The sequence below is a fragment of the Sarcophilus harrisii genome, chromosome 1 (genome assembly GCF_902635505.1).
Source record: "Sarcophilus harrisii chromosome 1, mSarHar1.11, whole genome shotgun sequence".
NCBI lineage: Eukaryota > Metazoa > Chordata > Mammalia > Dasyuromorphia > Dasyuridae > Sarcophilus > Sarcophilus harrisii.
The window spans coordinates 86,399,312-86,422,075 of NC_045426.1; the positions used below are offsets into that span (position 1 = coordinate 86,399,312).

General features: G+C 53.8%; 1 protein-coding gene across 2 annotated transcripts in view; it reads left to right on the top strand.

Moving 5' to 3' along the window:
• The first annotated feature begins 3,198 nt into the window (after positions 1-3,198).
• Positions 3,199-22,764, top strand: part of COL7A1 (collagen type VII alpha 1 chain) — a 50,758-nt gene continuing 31,192 nt past the window's right edge. For both annotated transcript variants that reach the window (XM_031959752.1, XM_031959757.1), the window contains exons 1-33: positions 3,199-3,339; positions 4,135-4,217; positions 4,829-5,009; positions 5,220-5,379; positions 6,771-6,864; positions 6,963-7,124; positions 11,366-11,529; positions 11,624-11,753; positions 11,962-12,078; positions 12,185-12,331; positions 12,414-12,530; positions 12,746-12,895; positions 13,052-13,186; positions 13,475-13,621; positions 13,825-13,950; positions 14,118-14,261; positions 14,418-14,537; positions 14,726-14,869; positions 15,651-15,776; positions 16,009-16,155; positions 16,251-16,373; positions 16,655-16,807; positions 17,232-17,366; positions 17,717-17,863; positions 18,070-18,206; positions 19,522-19,648; positions 19,865-20,011; positions 20,102-20,274; positions 20,399-20,434; positions 20,533-20,559; positions 20,780-20,815; positions 20,943-21,002; positions 22,488-22,550. In XM_031959752.1, the coding sequence (XP_031815612.1) occupies positions 3,326-3,339; positions 4,135-4,217; positions 4,829-5,009; positions 5,220-5,379; positions 6,771-6,864; positions 6,963-7,124; positions 11,366-11,529; positions 11,624-11,753; positions 11,962-12,078; positions 12,185-12,331; positions 12,414-12,530; positions 12,746-12,895; positions 13,052-13,186; positions 13,475-13,621; positions 13,825-13,950; positions 14,118-14,261; positions 14,418-14,537; positions 14,726-14,869; positions 15,651-15,776; positions 16,009-16,155; positions 16,251-16,373; positions 16,655-16,807; positions 17,232-17,366; positions 17,717-17,863; positions 18,070-18,206; positions 19,522-19,648; positions 19,865-20,011; positions 20,102-20,274; positions 20,399-20,434; positions 20,533-20,559; positions 20,780-20,815; positions 20,943-21,002; positions 22,488-22,550 (3,972 nt within the window). In that variant the 5' untranslated portion in view covers positions 3,199-3,325. The remainder of the gene's footprint in view (positions 3,340-4,134; positions 4,218-4,828; positions 5,010-5,219; positions 5,380-6,770; positions 6,865-6,962; positions 7,125-11,365; positions 11,530-11,623; positions 11,754-11,961; positions 12,079-12,184; positions 12,332-12,413; positions 12,531-12,745; positions 12,896-13,051; positions 13,187-13,474; positions 13,622-13,824; positions 13,951-14,117; positions 14,262-14,417; positions 14,538-14,725; positions 14,870-15,650; positions 15,777-16,008; positions 16,156-16,250; positions 16,374-16,654; positions 16,808-17,231; positions 17,367-17,716; positions 17,864-18,069; positions 18,207-19,521; positions 19,649-19,864; positions 20,012-20,101; positions 20,275-20,398; positions 20,435-20,532; positions 20,560-20,779; positions 20,816-20,942; positions 21,003-22,487; positions 22,551-22,764) is intronic.

The window sequence follows — 22,764 nt, forward strand, 5'->3', positions numbered from 1 at the left end:
CTCCAGGTGGCAGCGGGGCAGGTGCTGACTCGTCTCCAAGGGCTCCTTGGCAGCCATGGCTCCGGTGGCTTCCCCAGCCCAGCCTTTGTCCCCAGAAGCCGTGGGTCCTAGGGAGGGGGTCAGCCTCTGGCCTGTTCCTCCTTCCCCACCGGCCTGGCATGGGCCCTTTGCCAGACAGCCACAGCTTCCCTTGGCATGAGTGTTCCAGCACTCCTTCTCTTAGTCTGGGTGGGGCGGGATTGAATAGTGGAAAGAGGGTAGGGATTTGGAACCAGGGAAGCTGAGTTTGAAACTCCTCTGCTCCCTATAACTTTGTCTCCTAAAACCCCAGGGGGACTGGGCGAGTGACTCCGTGCCGGGGATGAGCCCTGGAGGAGCATAGAGCTGGGCTGGACTTTTAAACTGGGGTGACTGGGGGGGGGAAGAATGGGGAGGGGTACGGGGGGTTTTCCTGGAAGTAGAGCTGTGAGGGAAATCAAATGCTGCTAGGCCTTCCCAGAGATGCCCAGCGGGTGGTTGGAGAAGGTTCCTGAGACCCCAGGGCTGGGGGCTGGAACTCTGGAGAGGAAAGGCTTGAGGACGATGAGGGGGAGAGAGCCCTGAGGCTGTGAAACAGGAGAGCCCATCTCAGCTCCGTTTTTAATAATCATAATCAATAACACACAGATGCATGATTACTGTATATACACATATGCATCCGTGCATATTATACACACAATACACATATAATTAAAATGTGAAGCTTTTAGGCTTGCAAAGTTCTTTATCTACGGCCTCTTGTTTGATCCACACGACTTGAGGCAGCGGCATTAATATTCTCATTTCACAGCTGAGGAAACGACACAGGAGGCACGGAAGTCCAAGGTCCAATAGCCAGTAAAGTGTGAGGCAGGATTTTGAGCCGGGTTGTTGGCTGAATGACCTTGGGCAAGCGACACTTGCTTTCGATCTCAGTTTTTCCCCTTATAAAAGGGACGGGTTTACACTGGACGACCTTTCCCTTCCTGTCCCAGCGCTGATGTTGTTGTCCGAATTCCGAGGTCCCTCCCAGTCGGACAGTCTATTTGCTGTGTTCCAAGAGCCTTCCAGTCCAGGGATCTATGAGATAGAGGGAAGTAAGAAGGGGTGAAATTCTGAAAAAGGCTCTTCTTCATGAAAGAATTCAGAAACGAGCCTGTGGCTGCCTGGAGCCTGGGACTAACTGGATTTGAGTTGGGCCCTGTTAAGGGTAGCCTGGGGCTCCCTGCACTGGGAGTCCCCCTCCCCCCCAGATGGGCTGCTCCTGAGTAGATTCCTTTGTAGTGAGCTGTCCCTGTGGGTGGTCCGTCCCTTTCACATCTGGGAAGGGTGATTCCCCCCCTTACCCTTCTGTCTCTCCCAGAGGCACAGCTGGATGGCATCTGGGAAGGGCTGGGAGGACCTCCGATGGGCATTGGGGCACAGATGCCATGCTGTGCATGGGCATTGCGCACTTGATGCTTTCTTCATATGTTTCCCCCCTGGAGAAGCTGGCTCCTGAGAGCCCTGCCTTCCACAGGGACTCGCCCGCCAGGATCCCGGGGCCCACTTCTGGCTCTGACTTCCCTCTTCCACTGTTATCCATCTGAAGATGGGCAGACTTCCATAGCTCTGCCAGGGAAGGGTGCGTCTGCCGGATAGCCAGGTGTCCCGGGTAGTTTTCGGATCCCCCCTCCCCCCCCCCCCCAATCTCATCAGTGTCAACTTCTCAGGTGAGTCAGAGGCTTGGTGTTGCTTAGAGCCTCAGTCTTCAATCCTAGAGAATGGATGCTGACTGTTTCTCACTGAACTGAAGCCGCAGCTAGGAATCCCCCCTCCCCCACCAGTGTCTGAGAAGGGGAAAGGTTCTCTGCCCCTAGGCCTTGTCTGCGGTTGTTTCTGGGTAACTGGTGGGGAGGGCACTGGATGTGAGTCACCTCCAGCTGTATGTAGCCTCTTTCCCTCCTGAAACCTTCCCACAAGACCCAACTGCCCAGCTTCTTTGGGCCCGTCTGCATCCCAGTGCATCCAGGGGAACCCCCGCAGTCAGGACCCCCTTCCCTGCCCTTTGTAAGAGCATAGGAGAAGGGACCTCCTTCCTTACAGAGGGGGCAGCCGGGTCCAGAGAAGTAGTGGATGCAAAACTAATCCAAAGAATCCAAACCAGTCTCTCTCTAATAGGCGTGTTGGCCCTGCCTCAAGTCCAACTATTTACTCTTCCCCAAACTATAATAGTAATGATAATACCTGACATTTCTATAAAGTGATTCCCCCCATTATACAGATGGGGAAACTGATAATCAGGTGAAATAACCTGGGCACACAACTAACAAGGATTAGACTTAGAATTGGGTCCCAGACTTCCTGACCCCAAGCCTCCTGAGCTGGGCTGAAAAGGCGTGGAGCAGACCTCGTTTTCTCGACATGTCAGTTCAGGGCCCTGAGGTTTTCCTGAGGGGCAGGACATCGCCCCATCAGCGGGGCAGAGATCAGCGGGGTTTCGGTGTGTTGGAGGTGAGGGTGACAATGTGTGGGGTCCCGGAGCGGGGGAGATCCCTGGGCTGGGAGAGTTAGGGGGCGAGCAGAACATCCAGGGAAGCTTCTCGGAGACATTGGGACTGGAACTGAACTCGGAATGCTTGGACAGGACTTTGATGTCCGGAGGCAGGGCTCCTGGTATCTGGAAGGGACGAAACTGAGACTCTGTTTTAGACCGGGGAGGAAACTGCCTTTCCAGGGGTGAGACATGCTACCCTAAAGGTACACAAGCAGTAAATTACGAGGCCAGGATTCGAATCCAGGTCCTCAGACCTCCCCGCTCCCGTCCGGCCCCCAAATCTAAGTCTCTTTCCATTCCACCAGGGGTGAAATCGCCTGCAGGGAGAGTTTGGGGATGGGGGAGCGCAGGTAGGGCGTCGCATTCCCGGTGTTGATCTCTGGCTGCAGAGTCGCAAGTCTTTGACCGGTCCGGGGAGGGGCGGGTGGGGGGCAGAGGGGGCGTGGTTCGGGGAGGGGGCCGTGCCGACTGCCGTCTCGGGAGGGGAGCCTCAGGCCCCCGTTTTCGGGACACGAACGGACCTCCTTTCCCCGCCCAGGCCGGCCCGAGGCGGGAAGGAGTGCGGAGAGGGGGGACCCAGCTCCCTCCCCGGGCTGGGACGGGATTTGTCCGAGGGAAGGAGCTGGGCGGTGTTAGGCGGGGGGCCGGCCTGCCAGGGTCCGCCCTGCTCCTCCCCGTCCCGCCCAGTGGGATCTCGGGGACTTTTCTCCAGCGGAGACAAGCGGCGGGGGCAGCCGGAGGACGGAGCTGGCCCCGCCGAGTCCTGGACGGATGGACAGCTCCAGGTAACAGCCCAGACTCGGGGGATGGGTGTGGAAGAAAGAACGGAACTCAGTTTCCCCCTCTCTACTCCCCCAGCGACCGCCAGGAATTTGACTGCAGGGTGTTTGGGCTGCTTACCCCCTGCTAACTCCCCTTCCTCTCGAGACCTCCCCCCATCCCCTTCCCTGGCAGTGATCCTCCTGGAGAAGAACTTCCCGGGGACAGACCCCGGGAAACTTGGCCGGAGAGAGAGAGACCCTTTCAGGGTAGGACTCTGAGAGTCGTGCCCATACAAAGTTCTCCCTGAGAAACCCTGGAAAACCTCCCCCCTAGAAATCCCCTCTTCCTCAGCCAGAGAGAAACTCCTGGAAGCCTACTTCTACCTCCTAATTGCTCCTTCTGGCACCCGGAGCCTCTAACAATACCCCATTCTTCCCAACTTTCTCCCCTGCTTCAAGAAAGCCCCCACATTTTGCGGTTTGAGATAGGTGGGCGGTCAGGGGTCCCATCCCTATCCTCCCTGACTCTTAACCTATGATGCTAGCTCCTCTGGAGCATGAATCCTTCTCTCAAAGCTTTTGCTAGGGATCTGAGGGGAGGGAGGGTCTTTGCCAATACCTGCCCCCCCCAAGTCAGATAGAAACCACATGTGGCAGATGTGGGGGGGAGGCTTCGGAGAACATTAGAGCTAGCAGGGATCCCCAGGGGCTATGTAGTTCCTGGTGGCAGAAAGTGCCACTTCCCCACAGGAAGTGTTTTTCTCCTGGTGAGAGTCTGTTAGGAAGCACCCTGATTCCCTACTCATGTTGCCTCCCCAGGATGAGGCTCTGGTTCCTGCTCACTGTGGAGGCCATAGGAATCCTGTTGGTACCAGTGCAAGGACAGGGGGAGAGAGGTCGAGGTATGGACAGACTTCCAGACCCTGTTTCCCAGACTTGAGTCCCCAAACCCCCTTCAGATCGAAATCTCCCTAAACCGTTCTTGAACTTCTCAAACTCTGCCTTCCCCAGGGGCTTGGGAGGAGGTGAGGGATCCACCCCCATAGTTAGAGCTCCAGCCCAGCCCCAGCCCCCGGTCCCTGGGTTTTTCTGTTCAGGACCCGATTTATAAATCTGTGAAGGAATCCATGTCCCCTCTGGGAGAGACCTTAAATGGGATGGGATTGGAGCCGAGTGCCGGTAGCCCAGGGGGAGGAGGGGAATGACATCGATGAAGGGCTACCTCCCTGTACCTCCCTACCCAGCATCTGTGTCCCCCAAGTCTCATTTTCCCCCATGTCCTGTGTCTACTGTGATCCATGCCTTTCCAAGCTCTGTGACATATCCCTCCATGTGTGTGTCCTCTATGATCCCTGACTCCCATGCCCCAAACACTTCTTGTCTGTTCCTGCGTCCCCTTAAGTTTCTCTGAGCTTCCTCTATGTCCCGTGTCCTCCCTCCCCACGTCCCGAGTGTTCCTGCAGCTGATCAGAAATCTTTTCTGAGTCCCGTGAGCTTATGTGCCTGTTCCTAGTGACCTGCACCAACCTCTATGCTGCCGACATCGTCTTCCTGCTGGACGGATCCTCCTCCATTGGCCGAAACAACTTTCGAGAAGTCCGGGCCTTCATGGAGGGGCTGGTGCTTCCCTTCACCGAGGTCGTGGGGCCTTCTGGTGTCCGCTTCAGTGTGGTGCAATACAGTGATGACCCACGGTGAGGGCCGGACCCTCCCAGCTCCCCAGAGACTCGTAGCGTTTCCCCAAGATCCCCTAGAACGCTTACGAATCTCAAACTTGTCTGATATTCTGAGAAACTCCCAGACTCCTAGGTAGCTCGCGACCCCAAATCCATAATGAGCCTTCACACTCATAAAAGCCTCCCTTCCTCAATGGACCCCTTCCTCCTCCTTCCCCCTGCCCCCAGGACTGAGTTCGGCTTGGATACCTATGGTTCTGGTAATGAAGTGATCCAAGCAGTTCGAGAGCTCACCTACAAGGGAGGAAACACTCGCACAGGGGCTGGATTCCGGCACATCGCAGACTATATCTTTCTGCCTCGGCTTGCTCGACCTGGTGTCCCCAAGGTGAGCTCCACATCAGCCTCCTCACTTTTTACTCCCAATCTCTGTCTTCTCTACCTTTTAGAATCCCCCCATGCCCCCTAAATTAACCCTTTCCTGGCCCACACACTTCCCACACAGCATGGCCTTGGATTTGATGCTCAGTCTCATCCCCAGTCCTTCCCCTTCTCCTTCTAAGGCAGTCAGTCTCTTCTCCTGATTGGCTTGAACCTGGTGACAGTCTGACTCCTGATCTCATTCCTTGACTGAAACGACTCTCTCCAAAATTACCAACAATTCCTTAACTGACCCAGGCTAACGGTCTTTTCCCAGGCCTCATCCTCACTGGCTTTGCTGTACCATTTGACAGCTGGCCACCCTTTCCTCCTGAACACTCTCTTCTTTCTGGGTCATTGTGGCACTGCTTTCTCTGGGATCTCCTCCTACCTGGCAGCTTCTCCAGCTCCTCCACAGGATCCTCATCCATATCATGTCCCTACCTGTGGTCTCTTCCAAAGCTCTGTCCTGGGCTTCTCTGTCTACACTCTCTCACTCGGTGATCTCAGCAGCCTAGATTAGCTCCCACCTCTATGAAGGTGGTCGGTCTGTCTCTCATCTATCATCTATCTAGCTTTAGTCTCCTTCTCAAACTTGGGTCTCACACCTGCAACTACCTACTAGGTATCTCCAACGAGATGTCCGGCAGGTATCTGAAACTCACTGTATCTGAAACAGAACTCATCACATTTTCCTCAAAACCACTGATTTTCTCAACTTCGCTATTTCTGTCATCATTGTTCCAGTCACTCAAGTTCAAGATCCCAGTCAGCCATCCCTGACCTCTTACTCTCACTTACCTGTCCCTTCCATCTCTTGTCTGCCCTCCAATCCTGGGTAGACTTCAACCCCTTTAGAACGTGAAGTTTCTTTTAAAACTTAGCTCAAGAGCTACTTCCTACACGAAGCCTTTCCTGGTCCCTCTAAGTACTAGTGTTGCCTTGCAAATGTTTTTGTAGATAGTTTATATTCACTTACCTGTGTAGTGCCTGTGTTTCCCAACCTGATGTCTTCAGGGAGGCCCCCAGTTTTTATTTCCTATCTCTGTCCTCTCTACCTTTTAGAATTCCTCTCACCCCACCCCAAACCTAACCTCGGTATAATGTCATCTCTATGAGGGCAAGCACTATGTCATTTTTGTCTTTGACTACCTAGTGCCCAGCCCAATGACTGATACATACTAGGTCCTTAATGGGTACTTGTTGATTGATTATTCGAGATCTTGACTGATCCCAGCCTCTGACTCTGGCCTTTCAGTCTCCAACCCTGCCTGACACCTCTGGCCTCATTTGCCTCCCTACACTTCTGTCCCTTCATCTCTTACCCTGGCTGACTCTCCCACCTGCCTCTGCTCCTAGGTCTGCATCCTCATCACTGATGGGAAGTCTCAGGACCAGGTGGAATCGGCAGCTCAGAGGCTGAAGGGGCAGGGGGTGAAGGTGTTTGCTGTGGGTGAGTAGGGCCACAGGGGTTATAGGGGCCTGGGGAAGGGGAGACGGGGCAGCTGAAGGGAAATTCCCCCCGGACACCTTTTGCCCTCTCCTGCCCAGGGATCAAGAATGCTGATCAGGGAGAACTCCGGAGGACAGCTTCAGAGCCCCCAGATGTCTTCTTTTACTTTGTCAACGACTTTAATATCCTCAGCACCCTGTTGCCCCTCGTGTCCCGCCGCGTCTGCACCACCACGGGCGGCACCCCCCAGATCCTGCCCCGTAAGTGCCCCCATCTGGGATTCCCTTATGCTCCCGGACCTCCCCTAACTTACCCGGGGACCTCTCCTCTCAGCCACTGGGAGGACCTTCTTTTCCCTGCCCCCAAACACATTCTGCCCTTAACTCAAAGGGAGAGAGCTTCAGTGTGAGAGACCTATCTTCAACTTGAACGTCATTACTCCTTATTGTGAGCAGAGCCCTGGGCTTGCTCAGTGGGGGAGGCACAAAGTTTAGAGTGGATGGAAGCCGGCAGTCTGTCGGAGAGATAATCCACACCCATTAGGAGCTGCAATGTAGACTATTACAGGAGCATCATATCCCATACCTGAGGACCCAGGAGGAGACATTTAGGAGAATGATGTATCTCACTCCCGGGACTTTGTACCCAGATACAAATCTGTTCTCAGGATCATAGACTTAAACCTGGAAGGGACCTTTGAGGCCATCTAGTTCTTGTGCAGATGAGGAAGCTGAGTCCCAGAGAACAATCTCTTGGCCAAGATCACACAGATGGCCAAGTCCCAGGGCTGGAATTAGAGGCCAGATACTCGGACTCCAAGTCCGTCATTCTTTCCCATGATTCCATAGGGACCCTCTCCCCTTCTGGGCCTGTTTCCTCATCGGAGTTGGACTAGCATAGATTCTGCTACTAAGCTACTGATGGGGAAAAATCACTTAGCTTCTCAGGCCCCAATTTCCTCATCATTAGGTGAGCTCTGAAGTCCCTACCAGTTCTAGGTTGGTGATGCTTAAACAGAAGGTAAGATTTCAGGGACAGCTGGGTTGCACAGTGGGTGGAGCACTGGCTTTGAAGTTAGGAAAATTCATCTTCCAAACACGTACAAGCTGGGCGACCCTGGGTGGTCCCTTAACCCTGTTTACCTCAGTTTCCTCATGTGTCTTTGCCAAGAAAACCTCAGATGAGGTCACAGAATATTGGACACAGCTGCAACAACTGAACAATAAGATTTCAAGGGGCAAAGAGTTGGAAATAAGGACGTTACAGGTATAGGTGATCGTCTTGGTGAAAGCACAAAGTAGGATACTGAGGGATGCGTACAAAGGGTGGTGAATAGTCCAGTCTTACTAGCAGCGTCTAAAAGTGACCAAAAGACTAAGGATAAAGAGGACTGGATTCAGCAACTAGTAAGTCCTCAGTGACATTAGAAAGAGCCAGTTCATTGCTTGCCATCTAGGGGAGGAGGTGGAGGGAGGAGGGGAAAATCTGAAAAACAAGGCTATGCAGGGGTCAATGCCGGAAAATTATCTCTGTATATGTTTTGAAAATAAAAAGTTTTAAAAATAAATTAAAAAAAAAAAAGAACCAGTTCTTAAGGGTTGCCCAAGTCAGGGGCTTGAGGAAGGAGTGGCTGTTGAGGCAGCGAGTGGAGATGCAATACTTCTGGGAAAAAGAGATGGACCGATAGGTACAGCAGGGTGGCAGGATACAGAAGTTATTTTTAGAGTTGGGGAGGCCTGAACATTTTTGCAGACAAATGGGAAGGAGCCAGTAGAGAAGGTGGGGCTGAAGATGAAGATACAGATAAAAGGTAACTAAAAATGGATCTCAAAGAGATGAAGACGGCAGGAAGGAACTGAGGGCATAGGAAAAGGGATTAGCTTGAGTGAGGAGCGGAGATACCTCTGGGAAGGAGGAGAGAGATGATGATACTTGGGAGTAGAGGTCTGGAGCCTGAGAGTCATCCCAGCAAATTCAGATTGTCTCTTCCCCTTGGGGTCTATTTCCTTACTCTGATTTCCTTCTGGATTCTAGCTCTGAGATTCTGTGTTCTCTAATTCTATAACCTAATTCTAAAAGTAGTGTAGTATAGTGATAAAGAGTTAGGAGACACTTGAATCCGAGTTTTGACTGTGACACTTTATAGTTGTGTGATCTTGGTCACTTGCAGTTTTTTTTTTTTTTTGGTCTGTTTTCTTATCTGGAAAATAGGTATAAGAATACTTGAATTGTCTACCTCATAAGGCTGTGGCTTATAATGTATGAGATAAAGTGTTATAGAAATGGGAACTACTATTCTTATTCATTGACACTATTTCTTATCCCCTTGGAGAATTGAGGTTTTCTTACTGTCCTTGGGGTCCTCAGGTGACCTTCAGGTCAAAACTATTTTCTTGGTACCACCAGATTCATTCTTTCCTTTTATTCATTCAACAGTCAGTTGATACACATTTATTAAGCACCCACTGTGTGCTGGGCTGCAGACATTTTTTTTTTTTTTTATTTAATAGCCTTTAATTTACAGGATATATATACATGGGTAACTTTACAGCATTAACAATGGGCTGCAGACATTTATTTAGTGTCTTCTGTGAGTAGGGCAGCCTAGTGTAGTAGGTGGCCTTAAAGGTAGCAGTAGCTGGGGTCCAGTCCTGCCTTTGATACATACTATGTGGCCCTGGGCAAGTGAGGGCTTTAGGAGGCTCATTAAGTTGCAGAGAAGGGGTGGCATGGCATCAGGGGGAGGGCATTCCTCACGTGGGAGTTCCCTGTACCAGCAGTTATCAGATTTTTTGGAGTCAGAACCCATTTACACTCTTGGCAGCTGATGAAATGGGAGGAGGGAGAAAAAAGGAAAAACCAGCTGATTCTGGCGATTCGGATCAGGGGAGTAAGGAGTCTGAGGAGTTGTTTTAGGAGGAAAATGATGAATTGTATTTTGGATGCCAACTTGAAATGCTGGCAGAGCAGCCAGGTGATGTCCGGTCTTGCCTGGACTATTTCAATAGCTTCCAGCTGTTTCAAGTCTCTTCTCAATCCGCCAAAGTTATTTTCCTAAAGTGTTAAAAGTGTGTCCCTCTCCTCCTCAATAAACTCCAGTGGCTCCTTATTGCTCCTGGGGTCAAATTTAGATTCCTCTGTTTGGTTTTTAAAGCTCTTTACAAACTTTTCCCATTTTACCTTTCCAACCTTATCACATATTACTCTCTACTTCACTGATTCTGTGGCCCAGCCATGCTGGTTTCTTGCTGCTCCTTTAGTCACCACATTCCATTTCCCATCTTTGTTCCTCTGCAGTGGCTAGCCTCTGGGTCTGACATATATGCTCCTACTTTTGCCTCATAGAAATCCTTCTTTCAAAATTCTGCTCAATCAATACTTTCTACACGATGCCTTTACTGATTTCCGCAGCAGCTAGTGCCCTTCCCTCACCTTTCCCCCCAATACATTTTAATTTATATGCTTATTTATATATCTCATCTTCCCCATAATGTAAGTTCCTTGAGGGAAGGATTTATTTCATCTTTGATTCTGTATCCCCAATGCCTAATGCCGTGGCCTGGAACATAGTTGTAAATCCTTGATGATTGAGTGACTTAATTCAGGAAAGAGACTGGAGTTGGATATTTAGATTTGATTTATATTTATGTGATATATTTTTATATTTATATCTTTTAAATATTTATATTTATTATATGTAAATATATAGAGATAAAATATATTTATATATTTAGATTTATTATTAGAGTATTTAGATCTATATAGTGATTGTATGATGATAATTGTACCTATAGAAGCAGATGAAATCACCAGATTATAGAAAAAGGCAGAGGTTTAAGGTCTGAGAAGAGAATGGAGAACAGCGAAGGCGACTGAGGCGGGTGTCAAGGAAATAGGAGAATGACTGAGAGGGAGGAGTATCACGGGGGCCAATAGGAGAGAGCATTAAGAAGGGGAGGGTGACAGACAGTGATAGAAAGATGTCTGAGGAAGGCTGGGGGCTGTGGAGATGATTATGGGGAGGGGACAGACCATGGTGACCTGGGGAGATGGCAGCCTCCTGCATGTAGTTCTGGTGACTCTCCACGAGTGACCTCTGACCTGCTAGCCCCCAGACTCCAAGGAGTGGAGCTTTGGCTTTGGAATAGGAGAGGAAGGGCAGCAGAATTAAGAGGCGACAACATTCTCTTCAGAGTTAGGAAGACTGGGTCCAGGTCTCAGGTCTGATACCTGACTTCTTGGAGACCGTCCAGTGCCCTCGTTTTGCAGACGAGGAAGTGGAAGCTCTGTCAGGGTGATTGACTTGCTCTAGATCAGTGTCAGTCAGGGTCACAGGACCTTCTGCCTTCAGACCCAGGTCTCTTCCTGCGGCTTCTCTGGGCTGGGGCCGCCTCCATTTTGTCCTGGGTTTGAATGGCGTCCTGTTAGCTGTCACTTTGGGGAAGTGGTGAGGGCGTAGTTGGCCATGGCCCTCACAGAGGGTGCCCCTGTCTCCCTGCAGCAGAAGGCCTCCCCTCGGGTCCCCGAGATCTGGTGCTGTCACAGGCCAGCAGCAATTCCCTCTTGGCTGAGTGGACAGCAGCCAGTGGTCCTGTGATCAGCTATAAAGTCCAGTATGTCCCTCTCACCGGGCTGGGACAGCCTGTGCCTGACCAGCGGCAGGAGGTGAGGAACAAAGGGGAGTCAAAGTGGGGGGGGGGCAACCAGGGAGCTCTGAGGGAGGAGCAGCCAGCGTTGAGTCCTGTGTTCCCCGGGGCAGGTGACTGTACCAGCCGGGGAGACGAGGGTCCGGCTGCAAGGTCTGCGGCCACAGACTGAATACCAGGTGACAGTGGTCGCCCAGTACGCCAATAGCGTTGGCGAGGCCGTGAGCAGGACTGCCCAGACCTGTGAGTGCTCTCTCTCCCCTGGGACCCCCCAAGCTTCTTAACTCCTCCCTCATGGACCCATGACTGATCCCCAAGTCTCCCTTGTTCCCATGCACCTCCTATGCTCCCACTGATTCTCCTAACCCCATCACCCCAACCCAAAAGGGGTCCTTAGCTCCCTTGGACCCCTGCCTTCGCCACCTTCCTCTGAGTGACCCTTTCCCCACAGTTGCACTGGAGGGGCCCATGATCTCCATCCAGAATGCCACGGCCCACACTCTCTTGGTGGCCTGGCGGCCTGTGGCTGGAGCCACTGGTTATCGAGTGACCTGGAGAAATTTAGAGAGTAAGTTGGGGGGGTTGGGGAGACTGGGGGGGTCCATGTCCTTTCTCTCCCACCCTTGCCTCTGATCCCCCTTTTCTTTCACTGAGCATCTGCATACTTCCCCCAGGTGGGTCCTCTCAGCAGCTGGACGTTGGCCGAGGCCAGTCGTCTGCCCTTCTAAAGGGCCTGAGTCCAGACTCGGAATACGTGGTGACTGTGACCCCTCTCCACGGCCGGACACCAGGGCCTTCTGCGTCACTGACAGCCCGCACAGGTGAGCTGGGGAGTCTTAGAGGGAAGAGGGCCGTAGACTTTGCTGGGAGGCCTGCTACTCACTGAGCTGTGTCCTCCCCCAGAGCGGGACATCATTCAGAATTTACAGACGGTCATCTTGGGCCCGACATCCATCCATGTCTTCTGGACGCACATCCCTGAAGCCCAGGGCTACAGACTGGAGTGGAGACCAGTGAGCGGTGAGTGAAGGACAGTGGTGGGTACCGGAGCTGGGCCTTCATCCCACCTGATACCCTCTCTCCCAGGGCATCTCCTGCCTGGTTCTGAATATGAGGGAGGGACCAGGGCTTCACTGTGTGGGAAACAGCCATTATCCTCAAGAGAGTCTCTGATCTGAGACTCTTAAGGGCAGTTGGGGGTCCCTGGCATCAGACTTTTGAACCTACCCTGCTAGGCTTGGAGCCAACGCAGACAGTGCTGCTGTCCACGGATGTGACCAGTTACCAGCTTCAGGGGCTGCAACCTGGCACCGAGTATCGACTCACACTCTATACCCTTTATGAGGGGCGTGAAGTGGCTACCCCTGCCACCATCTCCCAAACCGGTGAGCCTGGTGGGCAGCTACAGGGAGAGGTCCTGGGTAGGCCCGGGGCGAGGGCCCAACAGGAGGGGCCTGGTGGGAAGTTGGTGATGCTCCTAGTAGGGAAGGGTCCTTTCAGGGCATGGGCCCTGATTTCAAGACTTCTCCACTCCCACCCAGTGCTGGAGCCGACCCCGGGCCGAGTGACTGATTTACGAGTAGCTGAGACGTATCCATCCAGGCGGCTAGTTAGGGTGGTCTGGAGCCCTGTGCCCGGTGCCTCTGGCTACCGTTTTGTGGTTCGAAACACGCAAGGTCAGTGGGGGACGTGTTTTTTCTCCTCCTTGGGGATTAGAGTCAGATGCTCACTTCCTCCTCAGCCAGTGGTCTCCCCAGTCTGGCTTTCTTCTCACTGGCCCCCTCCCTCTAGAAGCTGTCCCAGAATGACCCACCCATTGTTCGGGAAGGATGTATGCAGGGTTCACTTGTAGGCTCTGTATCTGGTCTTTGTCCTTGCGTCCCTGTTTCTGTCCAGGGACAGTCTCTGTCCCCATACTTGGGTCTCTGCCCCTTCTCCCTGTAGTTCTGCCTTACTTTCTTTAGATGGCTCTGAGAAGATACAGAAGCTTCCTCCCGAGCCGACAAGCTTTGATCTGGACAGAGTCCAGCCTGGTGTGAGCTATGTAGTGCGTGTATCAGCCCTGGCAGGCAGCCGAGAAGGCCCTCCTGGCGTCCTTACTGTTCGGCTTGGTGAGACAGGGATGTGGGGGTGTTTGCTCTCCAGAGCTCTTGGGCTAACTGTGCCTCTGGTGGGAGGAGAAGGGCTCTGTGACCCCTAGAGGGGTGTGTGGGGAGTTGGCTATAACCTCACAAACGTGAAGCAGTGAGAGGTGGGGAAATGGGAGAAAAGTGGGAGGGTGGGTCTCAGGTCAGCCCTTGCCCTGCTCATACAGACCCCGAGTCCTTGCCCAGAGTCCCCAGACTTCGAGTGGTAGCATCAGAACCGGGCCGGGTCCAGGTGTCCTGGGGCCCAGTGCCTGGAGCCAGTGGTTACCGGCTAAGCTGGCGGCTGAGAGACGGTTAGTTGGGGAGAGTCAGTTGGGGTTAGGGGACTGAAGTTGATGGTGGAGGGAGGAGGAAGGAAGGGAGGCTCTTGGTCTGGGTGGGTTTAGGGGGGCATGGGGAGGGGGGTGTTGGTCAGAACATAAGGATCTCTTTCCATGGCTTCATTCCTCTTTGAATTCAGGCCAGGAATCCTCCAGGATTCTGCCATCAGACACCACATCCTTTGACATTGGGGGGCTGCGGCCAGGGGCCACATACCAAGTCTCAGTGTCTGCTCTACGGGGTGCTGACCAGGGTCCCCCCTCAATCATCACCATCATCACAGGTGAGACCCTCACCCCCTCCTCCTGGATTCTCCTTCCTCATTTCCCAATTGCCCCACTATTTCTCTCCCACTTACAACTCTTCCAAGGTCTCCTCTTTCCAATTACCATTAATGCCTTCTCCCAGACTCCCCAATCCACCCCATTGTCTTCCCCAGACTCTCCAGGATCCGTGGCTGGTCTTCGAGTGACTTATACTGGGAGCTCCTCTGCCAGAATCACCTGGACGGGGGTCCCAGGAGCCACAAGCTATAGGATCTCTTGGCACTCAGGCAGAGGTGGAGGTTTGGGTGGGGCAGGGACTGTTGGGCTTGTATTCATGGGTCAGTGAATGTTCTTCAGGGTTACTGCAATGGGAATACGGAGATCCCTGTCCACCCCACTCACCTGGGGATACTTGATGTCTCATTGGGGAGAGGGGGGATCATTCTCCAGCTAGCAGTCACTAGCACTTTTGGTCTTCCAGGGCCGGAACAATCCCAGCTAATCCCTGGGGAAGCTTCAACAGCCACACTGGATGGGCTGGAACCAAACACAGACTACACAGTGAGAGTAACAGCCCTGGTGGGCAGCTTGGAGGGGGCCCCAGCTTCTGTGGCGGTGAGGACTGGTAAGCTGTCTCCACTCGGACAATCTAATTAAATCCTGAACCGCCCAGCCCCTCCCTAATCTGACTGGACGTTCTCTTCGATGATGGGTCACTTCTGATTACTTAATGCTTTTTTCCTCTCATTCATTCAGCTAGCATTTACCAGTCTCTAGGCTACAAGTGAACTCAGTCTGGTCAACCTGGGCCACTCAATTGATTTAACACTCTATCATTCCGTGTTCTGAGGGCACCCTGACGGGCCCAGCCTGCTCCAGAATTCTCCCCCTTCCCCCAGTTCCTCCCGGGAGGGATCTCCCCTAGCCCTGGGGCGCTGCCTCCCTAGCTCTGGGGCGCTGCCCCCCTAGCCCTGGGGCGCTGCCCCCTAGCCCTGGGGCGCTGCCCCCTAGCCCTGGGGCGCTGCCTCCCTAGCTCTGGGGCGCTGCCCCCCTAGCCCTGGGGCGCTGCCCCCCTAGCCCTGGGGCGCTGCCCCCCTAGCCCTGGGGCGCTGCCCCCCTAGCCCTGGGGCGCTGCCTCCCTTCTCGGCCCACACGTGCCCCTGGGATTCCTCCGCGGTCGTTGTTGTCCCTTCTAGGCCGATAACCGGTAAATGCGCTGCCCCCGCCCCACTCGCCCCCCTTCTCTGGCCCTGCCTCCTCACCGCGTGCTCCGTTCCCCCTTTTGAAAACCGTGTGTCCAGCACGCAGTGCTTATGCCTCCTGCGCCCTCCGTCCGAAGGCTCCGGGACCGCCTTGAGCCCGCAGCCCCGGACGCCCCCCCGTGACTTGCCTCCCTCGTCCCGCAGCCCCGGAGCCCGTCGGGGCGGTGTCCAAGCTCCAGATCCTAGACTCATCCAGCGACGTTGTGCGAGTCACCTGGGTGGGAGTGCCCGGCGCCACGTCCTACCGGCTGGTGTGGGGAAGAAGGGACGGTAGGACCGCCGGTCTGACTGGCCAGCCCCTCCCCCCAGGCCCCCCCCAGGGCCCCCCTCCCAGCGTCACCCCGCGGCTCGCTGACCCTACCACCCCCCTCCCCCTCTTTAAGAAGCTGCGGGGGCGGGGTCTGCCCTCCCTGCGCTGCAGCTAACAGTCTGTCCTTCCCGTTTCTGCCCATCCCTGCCCCCTCCCCCCCGTTTTTGTCCCCGTGGCGTCGCCCGTTTCTAGGCGGCCCCGAGAGTAGCCGGATGCTCCCAGGAGACACGGAGTCTGCCGAGATTGGGGGCCTGGAGGGGGGCGTCAGTTACACCGTGCGGGTGACTGCGCTGATAGGGAACCGCGAGGGGGCGCCCGTGAGCCTCACAGTGACCACACGTACGGAGGGGGCGGGCTCTCGGGAGGGGGCGGGGCCGGGGCGGGGCCTGGGCCGGCTGGTTGACCCTCCTTCCTCCCTCTCCCCCTTCCCGCAGCGTCCGTGGCTCCCGTTGCCCCCGGCTCCCTTAGGCTCCTGCAGAGTGAGCAGCGAGCGCTGCGCCTGGCTTGGGACCCTGTGCGCGGGGCCGGCGGGTTCCGGCTCCGCTGGCGGCCCGAAGGTGAGGGGCGCGGGGCGGAGCGCCCGTGAAAGGCCCCCGGGAGGCGCCGCCCCCTCCCGCCGCTGCTCCCCCTTCCCTCTCCCCTCATCTCCGGCTCAGCCCCGCAGTCCTGTTTGCCTGGGATCCGCTCCTGTGGGAGGCGGGTAACAGTATCCCTACCGCCCAGGGCTGTGGGTGGGGGGCCAGGGAAACAGTAACTAATTTCGCGCTGCTTGGTAACTATGTATGCGCGGGGAAACGCTGCCGTTACTTGTATCCTCTTCTTCCCCCGCCTCTTCTAGGAGGCTCAGAGCAGTCCCGGCTCCTGGGTCCGGATGTCAGCCGCTATGACCTGGTGGGGCTGGAGCCCGGCACGCTGTACTATGTGAGCTTGAGCACCTTGGGTCCTTCGGGATCAGGCGAGAGCCCGCCCGTGACCCTGACTGCCCGCACTGGTAAGAGTCTCATCTTACCGGGCATCCCCTTTCCCATAGAGGGACCCCGGGCTCTCTGCCAGCAGCCCCCCTAGCCTTTGGGACCACCTGCTGCCCTTCACCCAGGCTTCCTGGTGCAGTACAAAGATGCCGGTGTGGGACCCAGGAATCCTGGATTCTAGCCTTAACGCTGCCCCACGCTACATGTCCGCTCGCTCTGGCCCTCAGTGCGGGTATGATCTCTGGGGCTCCTTCCACCTTATCCTCTCCTCCTCCTGCCCCCCATGAGGATTCTCCGGGACATGCATTTTCCCCACCCCTCATTCTTCCCACACTTTCCATCCCCCACCCTAGCTTGGAGCCTTCCTGAATCTCCCCTTCAGAGTCCCCATCCCTAACTCATTCCTCCCTGACCCTGTGCACTGACTCCTGCCCTTACCTGCAGGACCTCCCTCCCTGCTTACCACTGACCTTCGTGTTGTGGAGACTTCACTGGATTCGGTGACACTGGCCTGGACACCGGTGCCAGGGATATCCAGCTACGTCCTGTCGTGGAGACCAGCACCAGGCTCTGGCCACAGTAAGCGTGCTTGACCGTGGGCGGCCGGAGGGACTCTTCAGGGTTGGCATGGGGGGGCAGAGGCTCAGCCCCTACCCTTCTCCCACCAGCAGCGGTTTCTTTTGGGAGATCTACTCTGGTAGAGTGTTCCCAACATTACATTTGAAGGAAGTCTCTAGATCCTTTGTGGGAAGAAGCCCCAGGACTGTTTGTGTAATGTGGCCTCCTAAGGACATTTGGTTCATCTGCAAGTTGGGATACTGTGTGTGTACCTGGGATTTTATAAGGAGGCCTTTAAGGTCTAGAGGAGTCCTTGGGGATGCCCTTCATTTAAAATCTGTATTTTTTCTTTGTCTTTTTTGCCGTGGTAGCTTCCCCTGGGTCTCAACAGACACTTGCAGGTTCCTTGAGTTCCCAGAGAGTGTCAGGGCTGGAGCCTGGCGTCTCCTACACCTTTTCCTTAACACCTATCCAAGGGAGTAGCCGAGGTCCCGAAGTTTCACTCACTCAGCATCCTGGTAAAGAGATCATAGGGAACACATTTGGGGTGGGCATGGAGCTGAGGGGCTTGGTAGAGGGCACATCTGGCTATCAATGGCAGGGAGAGGCAGGACTGGGGGAGCCAGGTTTGTTAGGTGAGTGGTGGGTGAACCGGGAGGAGCCAGACGTGATGACAAGCACACTGACACTGCCTTCGGGGACTCCTCCCCTCCTCCCCCTTCAGAGTGCCCCCGCGGCCAGGCAGATGTGGTGTTCCTGATCCATGCCACTAGGGACAACGAGCACCAATCAGGTGTGGTGAAGGCTGCCCTCGGCCGCCTGGTGTCTGCCCTGGGACCACTTGGGCCAGATGCTGTGCAGGTATGTCCTTGTCCCCTTCACCAGCCCCAGAAGGCTTCCTTCCGACTGCTACCAGTGAGGAGTCCCAAGGCAGAAGAATCCTGAATACTTGTTCCCTTTCTGGCTTCTCTCCCTTTTCAGTAATTCATTCTGGGGATCACATCTTTTCTCCTTGTGTTACAAATAGAGAAACTGAGTTAGTGTGCAGGTGGCTTCTCCACAGTCCCCCAGCCAGGAGTGTAGAGCTGGGATCCCCAATCTCCTGCCTCCCAGGCCCAGGCTCTTTATTGATCAGAATCTCTCCAGAGGAGTTCATTTATAAGTATGGTCTGACATAAGTAACTAGTGTGGAAAGAGTCCTACCTGGCCTGCAGCTCTGAGACCCGACTTCTAGTTCTAGACCTGTTGTTTACTGTTTCTATTCGTTTCAGTTCGTTTCTATATTGGTGTAGGGCCAGGTAGGCCCTATTGTTATTGCTCACTGATGCTACTTCACTCCTTGGGTTTAGCTGAATTTTGGTGTTCAGCCCCTTGGTAACTGGGAATGGTGGGATTTCTTTCTGATTGGGCCTTTTTTTCAAATAAACCTTCATTGTCAAAGGAGATAATATCTGCAAAGCGCTTAGCATATAGTAAGCACTTAATAAAGGCTTATTTGCTCCTTTTCATTCATTCAGCTAGCATTTTTCAGAGCCTATTTCTGCTACATCCTATGTTCTTCTGATAGCATCCTGGACCCTGACTCAGCATCCCCCATTATTTTTCCCCTTTTCCCACTTCCCAATAGAATTCCTCCTGGGATTGTTGGGAGCACACATGGCCTGTCTTAATTCTAGGACACTATCTTCCATCTCAATTAACAAACACATCCTTCTGGGATCCTCCAGCTCCCTCTCCCTCTCTCTCCCTCTCTCTGCTTCCTCCCCTGCTTCCCCATTTAGTCAGTGCTCCTCTAGAAAGGGACATCTCCAGATCTCATCCTAAGCCAATGTCTTTCCCCTAGATCTAGCTGTCATCTGACACATTATTAAACAAGCATTTATTAATCACCTGCTGTATGTGGAGTGCTGGGCTCTGGAGTGCCGTTTAATGGGTGGATGAGATAGAAATATCAATAACTAGAATATGCAACATTTTCTACCCCAGAGAGGAGTTTGAACAAATGCTAAGTGAGGCTTTGGGGGTGGGTGGAGGTTACAGTTTTTTGGGGGTCAGGGAAGGCTTTTTGGAAGTGATGGTAGATTTAAGAATTAGCCTTTAAAGGTTACATATCGATAATCTGATTACAAGATGTTCCTTCTGATATGTCACAGCTCTCCGACCTCTTCCCCTGCAGGTTGGGCTTATGACCTACAGTCACCGACCCTCCCCCCTGGTCCCCCTGAATGGCTCCTATGATCGAAACTCCATCCTTCAGCGGATCCAGGGCATTCCCTACACAGATCCAAGTGGGAACAACCTTGGTGAGGGGCTGGGAGGGCAGGAGTGGAACAACACAGACCAAGTCATTGCCAGCCTCTGCCCATAACTCCCTGGGTTCTCTGGCTCTCTGGGAGTGGTTGGGGGCTCTCTGTCTCTTGCTGAGCATCCAGATTTGCTGGCTGAGGGGGGGGCTGGGGCTAATGGAGTTGGGGCTTGTCCCTGTGGGGCTCCAGCCTGAAGGTGCTCTCCCTCTGTAGGTGCTGCCATCAGCACGGCACACAGGTACCTGCTGGCTCCTAACAGCAGTGGCCGTCGCTCCCATGTGCCAGGCTTGCTGGTGCTGGTGGTGGACGGTCCTTCAGGAGACGATGTCATCAGTCCTGCTCGGGAGGCGCAGGCTGCAGGTGAGGGGCTTGGGGGGACATTGTCCAGTCTGAGGGAAAGACAGGCCGTCTCCCCTTGGGGGGCCTTGGTCTGAACAGTGCCTCTGGCAGGGATTTCTGTGCTGGCGCTGGGTCTGCCTGGGGCTCAGCCGGAGCAGCTGAGGCGGCTGGTGTCCAGTGGGGATCCTGCGCCGGTCTTTATCGCTGCGGACAATACCCGTGGCCTGGAGCAGGCACTTGGTGGCCTGGCCCCTGCTCTGTGCCAGCTGGCCTCTGGCACCCAGGTGAGAGGCGCGTGGATGGGCCGACTGAGGGCACCTGGGACTCCAAGGATGGGTTTGGGAAAGAGATTCCGGGGGGAGGACTCAGGAGGCTTCATCTTCAGGGAGGTTTTCTCTGTGCCCACAGCTGAGGCCCGTGCCCTGCCCATCCCAGTGTCCCAGGGTGAGTGTCTAGGGGCTCTTGGACAGGGAGGAGGGGTGAAGGGAACAGAACGGTCCTTGCACCTGACACCTTTACTTCTTCCCCATGTATGTCCTCAGGGTCCAAAAGGGGAACCTGGAGAGGCTGTGAGTAGGACTTGGGGGCAGGGAGGGAGAGAACGTGTTTATTTGGGGGGTAGGGGGAGAATCAGTGAGAAGGGCCAGTGGTGGGGGAGGGAAACAGGAAACAATTACAATGATATTGAGGGGCTCTGTGGATGGAAGTCAGTGGATGAGATTCATGAGGGATGACTTGAGGACGGAATGTTTGGTGGCTTGGGTCTCATTGTTACTTATATCTTCTCAGGGCCAGAAAGGACAAATTGGCCCCCCTGGAGACCCGGTAACTGCCCCTCCCCATTGACCCTTTCCCTATGTCTCCTCTTCTCCCTCCATATCTTTCCTGTGTCTACCAGAGCTCATCTCCCTTAACCCCTTCATCCCCTCTCACTCATTCTCCTTTCTCTCAGGGCAGGAGCGGCCCCCCTGGACCCCGGGGGTTACCCGGAAGTGGCGAGAAGGGGGAGAGGGTGAGTAAAGGAAATATGTCAGGAGAGACTGCCTCGCCTTCCCGTCTCTGGATCAGGTCCTTTGGGCCCCCCAGTTATGCTTCTGACCCTGAGAACCCCCCTCTCTATGTCTCTGTCGCTGCCAGCTGATCTAGACATAATGTTCCATTCCAGTCATATACCAGGGTTTGTTCAGCCATTGGCTAATGGGCATCCCTCTGATTTCCAATTCTTACTCACCACAACAGAGCTGCTATGAATATTTTTTGTATAAATAGGTCCCTTTTCTTTTTATTTGATCTCTTTGGGGCATAGATCTAAGAGTGCTATTGCTGGATCAAAGGGTATGCACAGTTTTGGGGCATAGTTCCAATTTGTTGTCCAGAATGATTCACCAGTGCACAACTGCACCAACAGTGCCTTAGGTCCCAAGTTTTTCACATCCCTCTAGTGTTTGTCGCTTTCCTTTTTCGTCATTTCCCATCTCTCTCATATGAGCCAGTCTGATGGGTGTGAGGTGCTATCTCAGAGCTGTTTAAATTTGCATTTTTCAACTTGATAATGATTTCCTCCTGGGACTATTGATAGCTTTGATGTCCTCTTCTGAAAGAGGAAATGTCCATTTATGTCCTTTGACCACTTATCAATTGGGGAATGGCTCTTATTTTTGTAAATTTGATTCAGTTCCCTATATATTTGAGAAATGAGAAGGGGCTTGCATTCTAATGGGGGAGATAGCACAAATGAGAGGTAGAAGAAAAGGAAGGAAGGGGAGAGGAGAGAAGAGAGAGAAGGAGAGAGAGAAAGAGAAAGAGAGAGAGAAAGAGAGAGAGGGAGAGAGAGAAACAGAGAGAGAGACAGAGAGAGAGAGGGAGGGAGAGACAGAGACAGAGACAGAGAGAGAGAGGAAGAGAGAGACAGAGAGAGAGACACACACACACACACACACACATATATATATATATATATATATATATATATAGAGAGAGAGAGAGAGAGAGAGAGAGAGGAAAAGAGAAAAAGGGAGATAGAGAGGAAGAGAGAGAGAGAGAGAGAGAGAGAGAGAGAGAATAAAAGAATGAAGGCACAACCAAGTTTTAATATCAGAGTGGTACAGATAGAACCCAGCTTGGAGTCAAGAAGTCCTGAGTTTAAATTTAGTGTGTGAAACCATGACAAGTCACTTGACCATTGTTTACTTACCTGTAAAATGGGGGTAATAACAGCATTTACCTCCCAGGGTGGTTGTGAGGATCAGATGAGGTATTTGGAAAGTGTTTAGCCCAGTGCCTAGTGGTTCATTAGCCACTATTATTTTATTAGTGGGAACACTACCAGTTGTGAATGTATCAGAAAGCCGATGAGGATTTGCCCACTGGCAAAAGTAGGGAACATTCCTGGTCCCTGGGAGGTGGATGGGCAGTCCCTGGCTCTGTCTCATGTTCGATGCTCTTGTTCTGGACCACTTCCTTGCACCTTGACCTCTGGCCTTTGTGTTTCCTAAAGGGGTTCCCTGGAGTGGATGGACAGCCAGGCCGCCCTGGCAACCCTGGAAGTCCTGGCCTGGCAGTGAGTAAATCTAGGGCCCCCATGTGGCTTCCTGCCTAGAGCCATCCTTAGAAATTCTGGGGCCTGGGCAGAGTCGGTGGCGATGGTGCCAGGTTCCAGGACAGTTCTGTGCCCTGTGGTCCCCCAGGTGTGCCCCAGGGAGGTGGGAACTGTCCCAGGAGCTGAGGTATAAGTGTGGGGAGGGGAGAGGGCAGAGGTGGGGCCCTCCCATGCA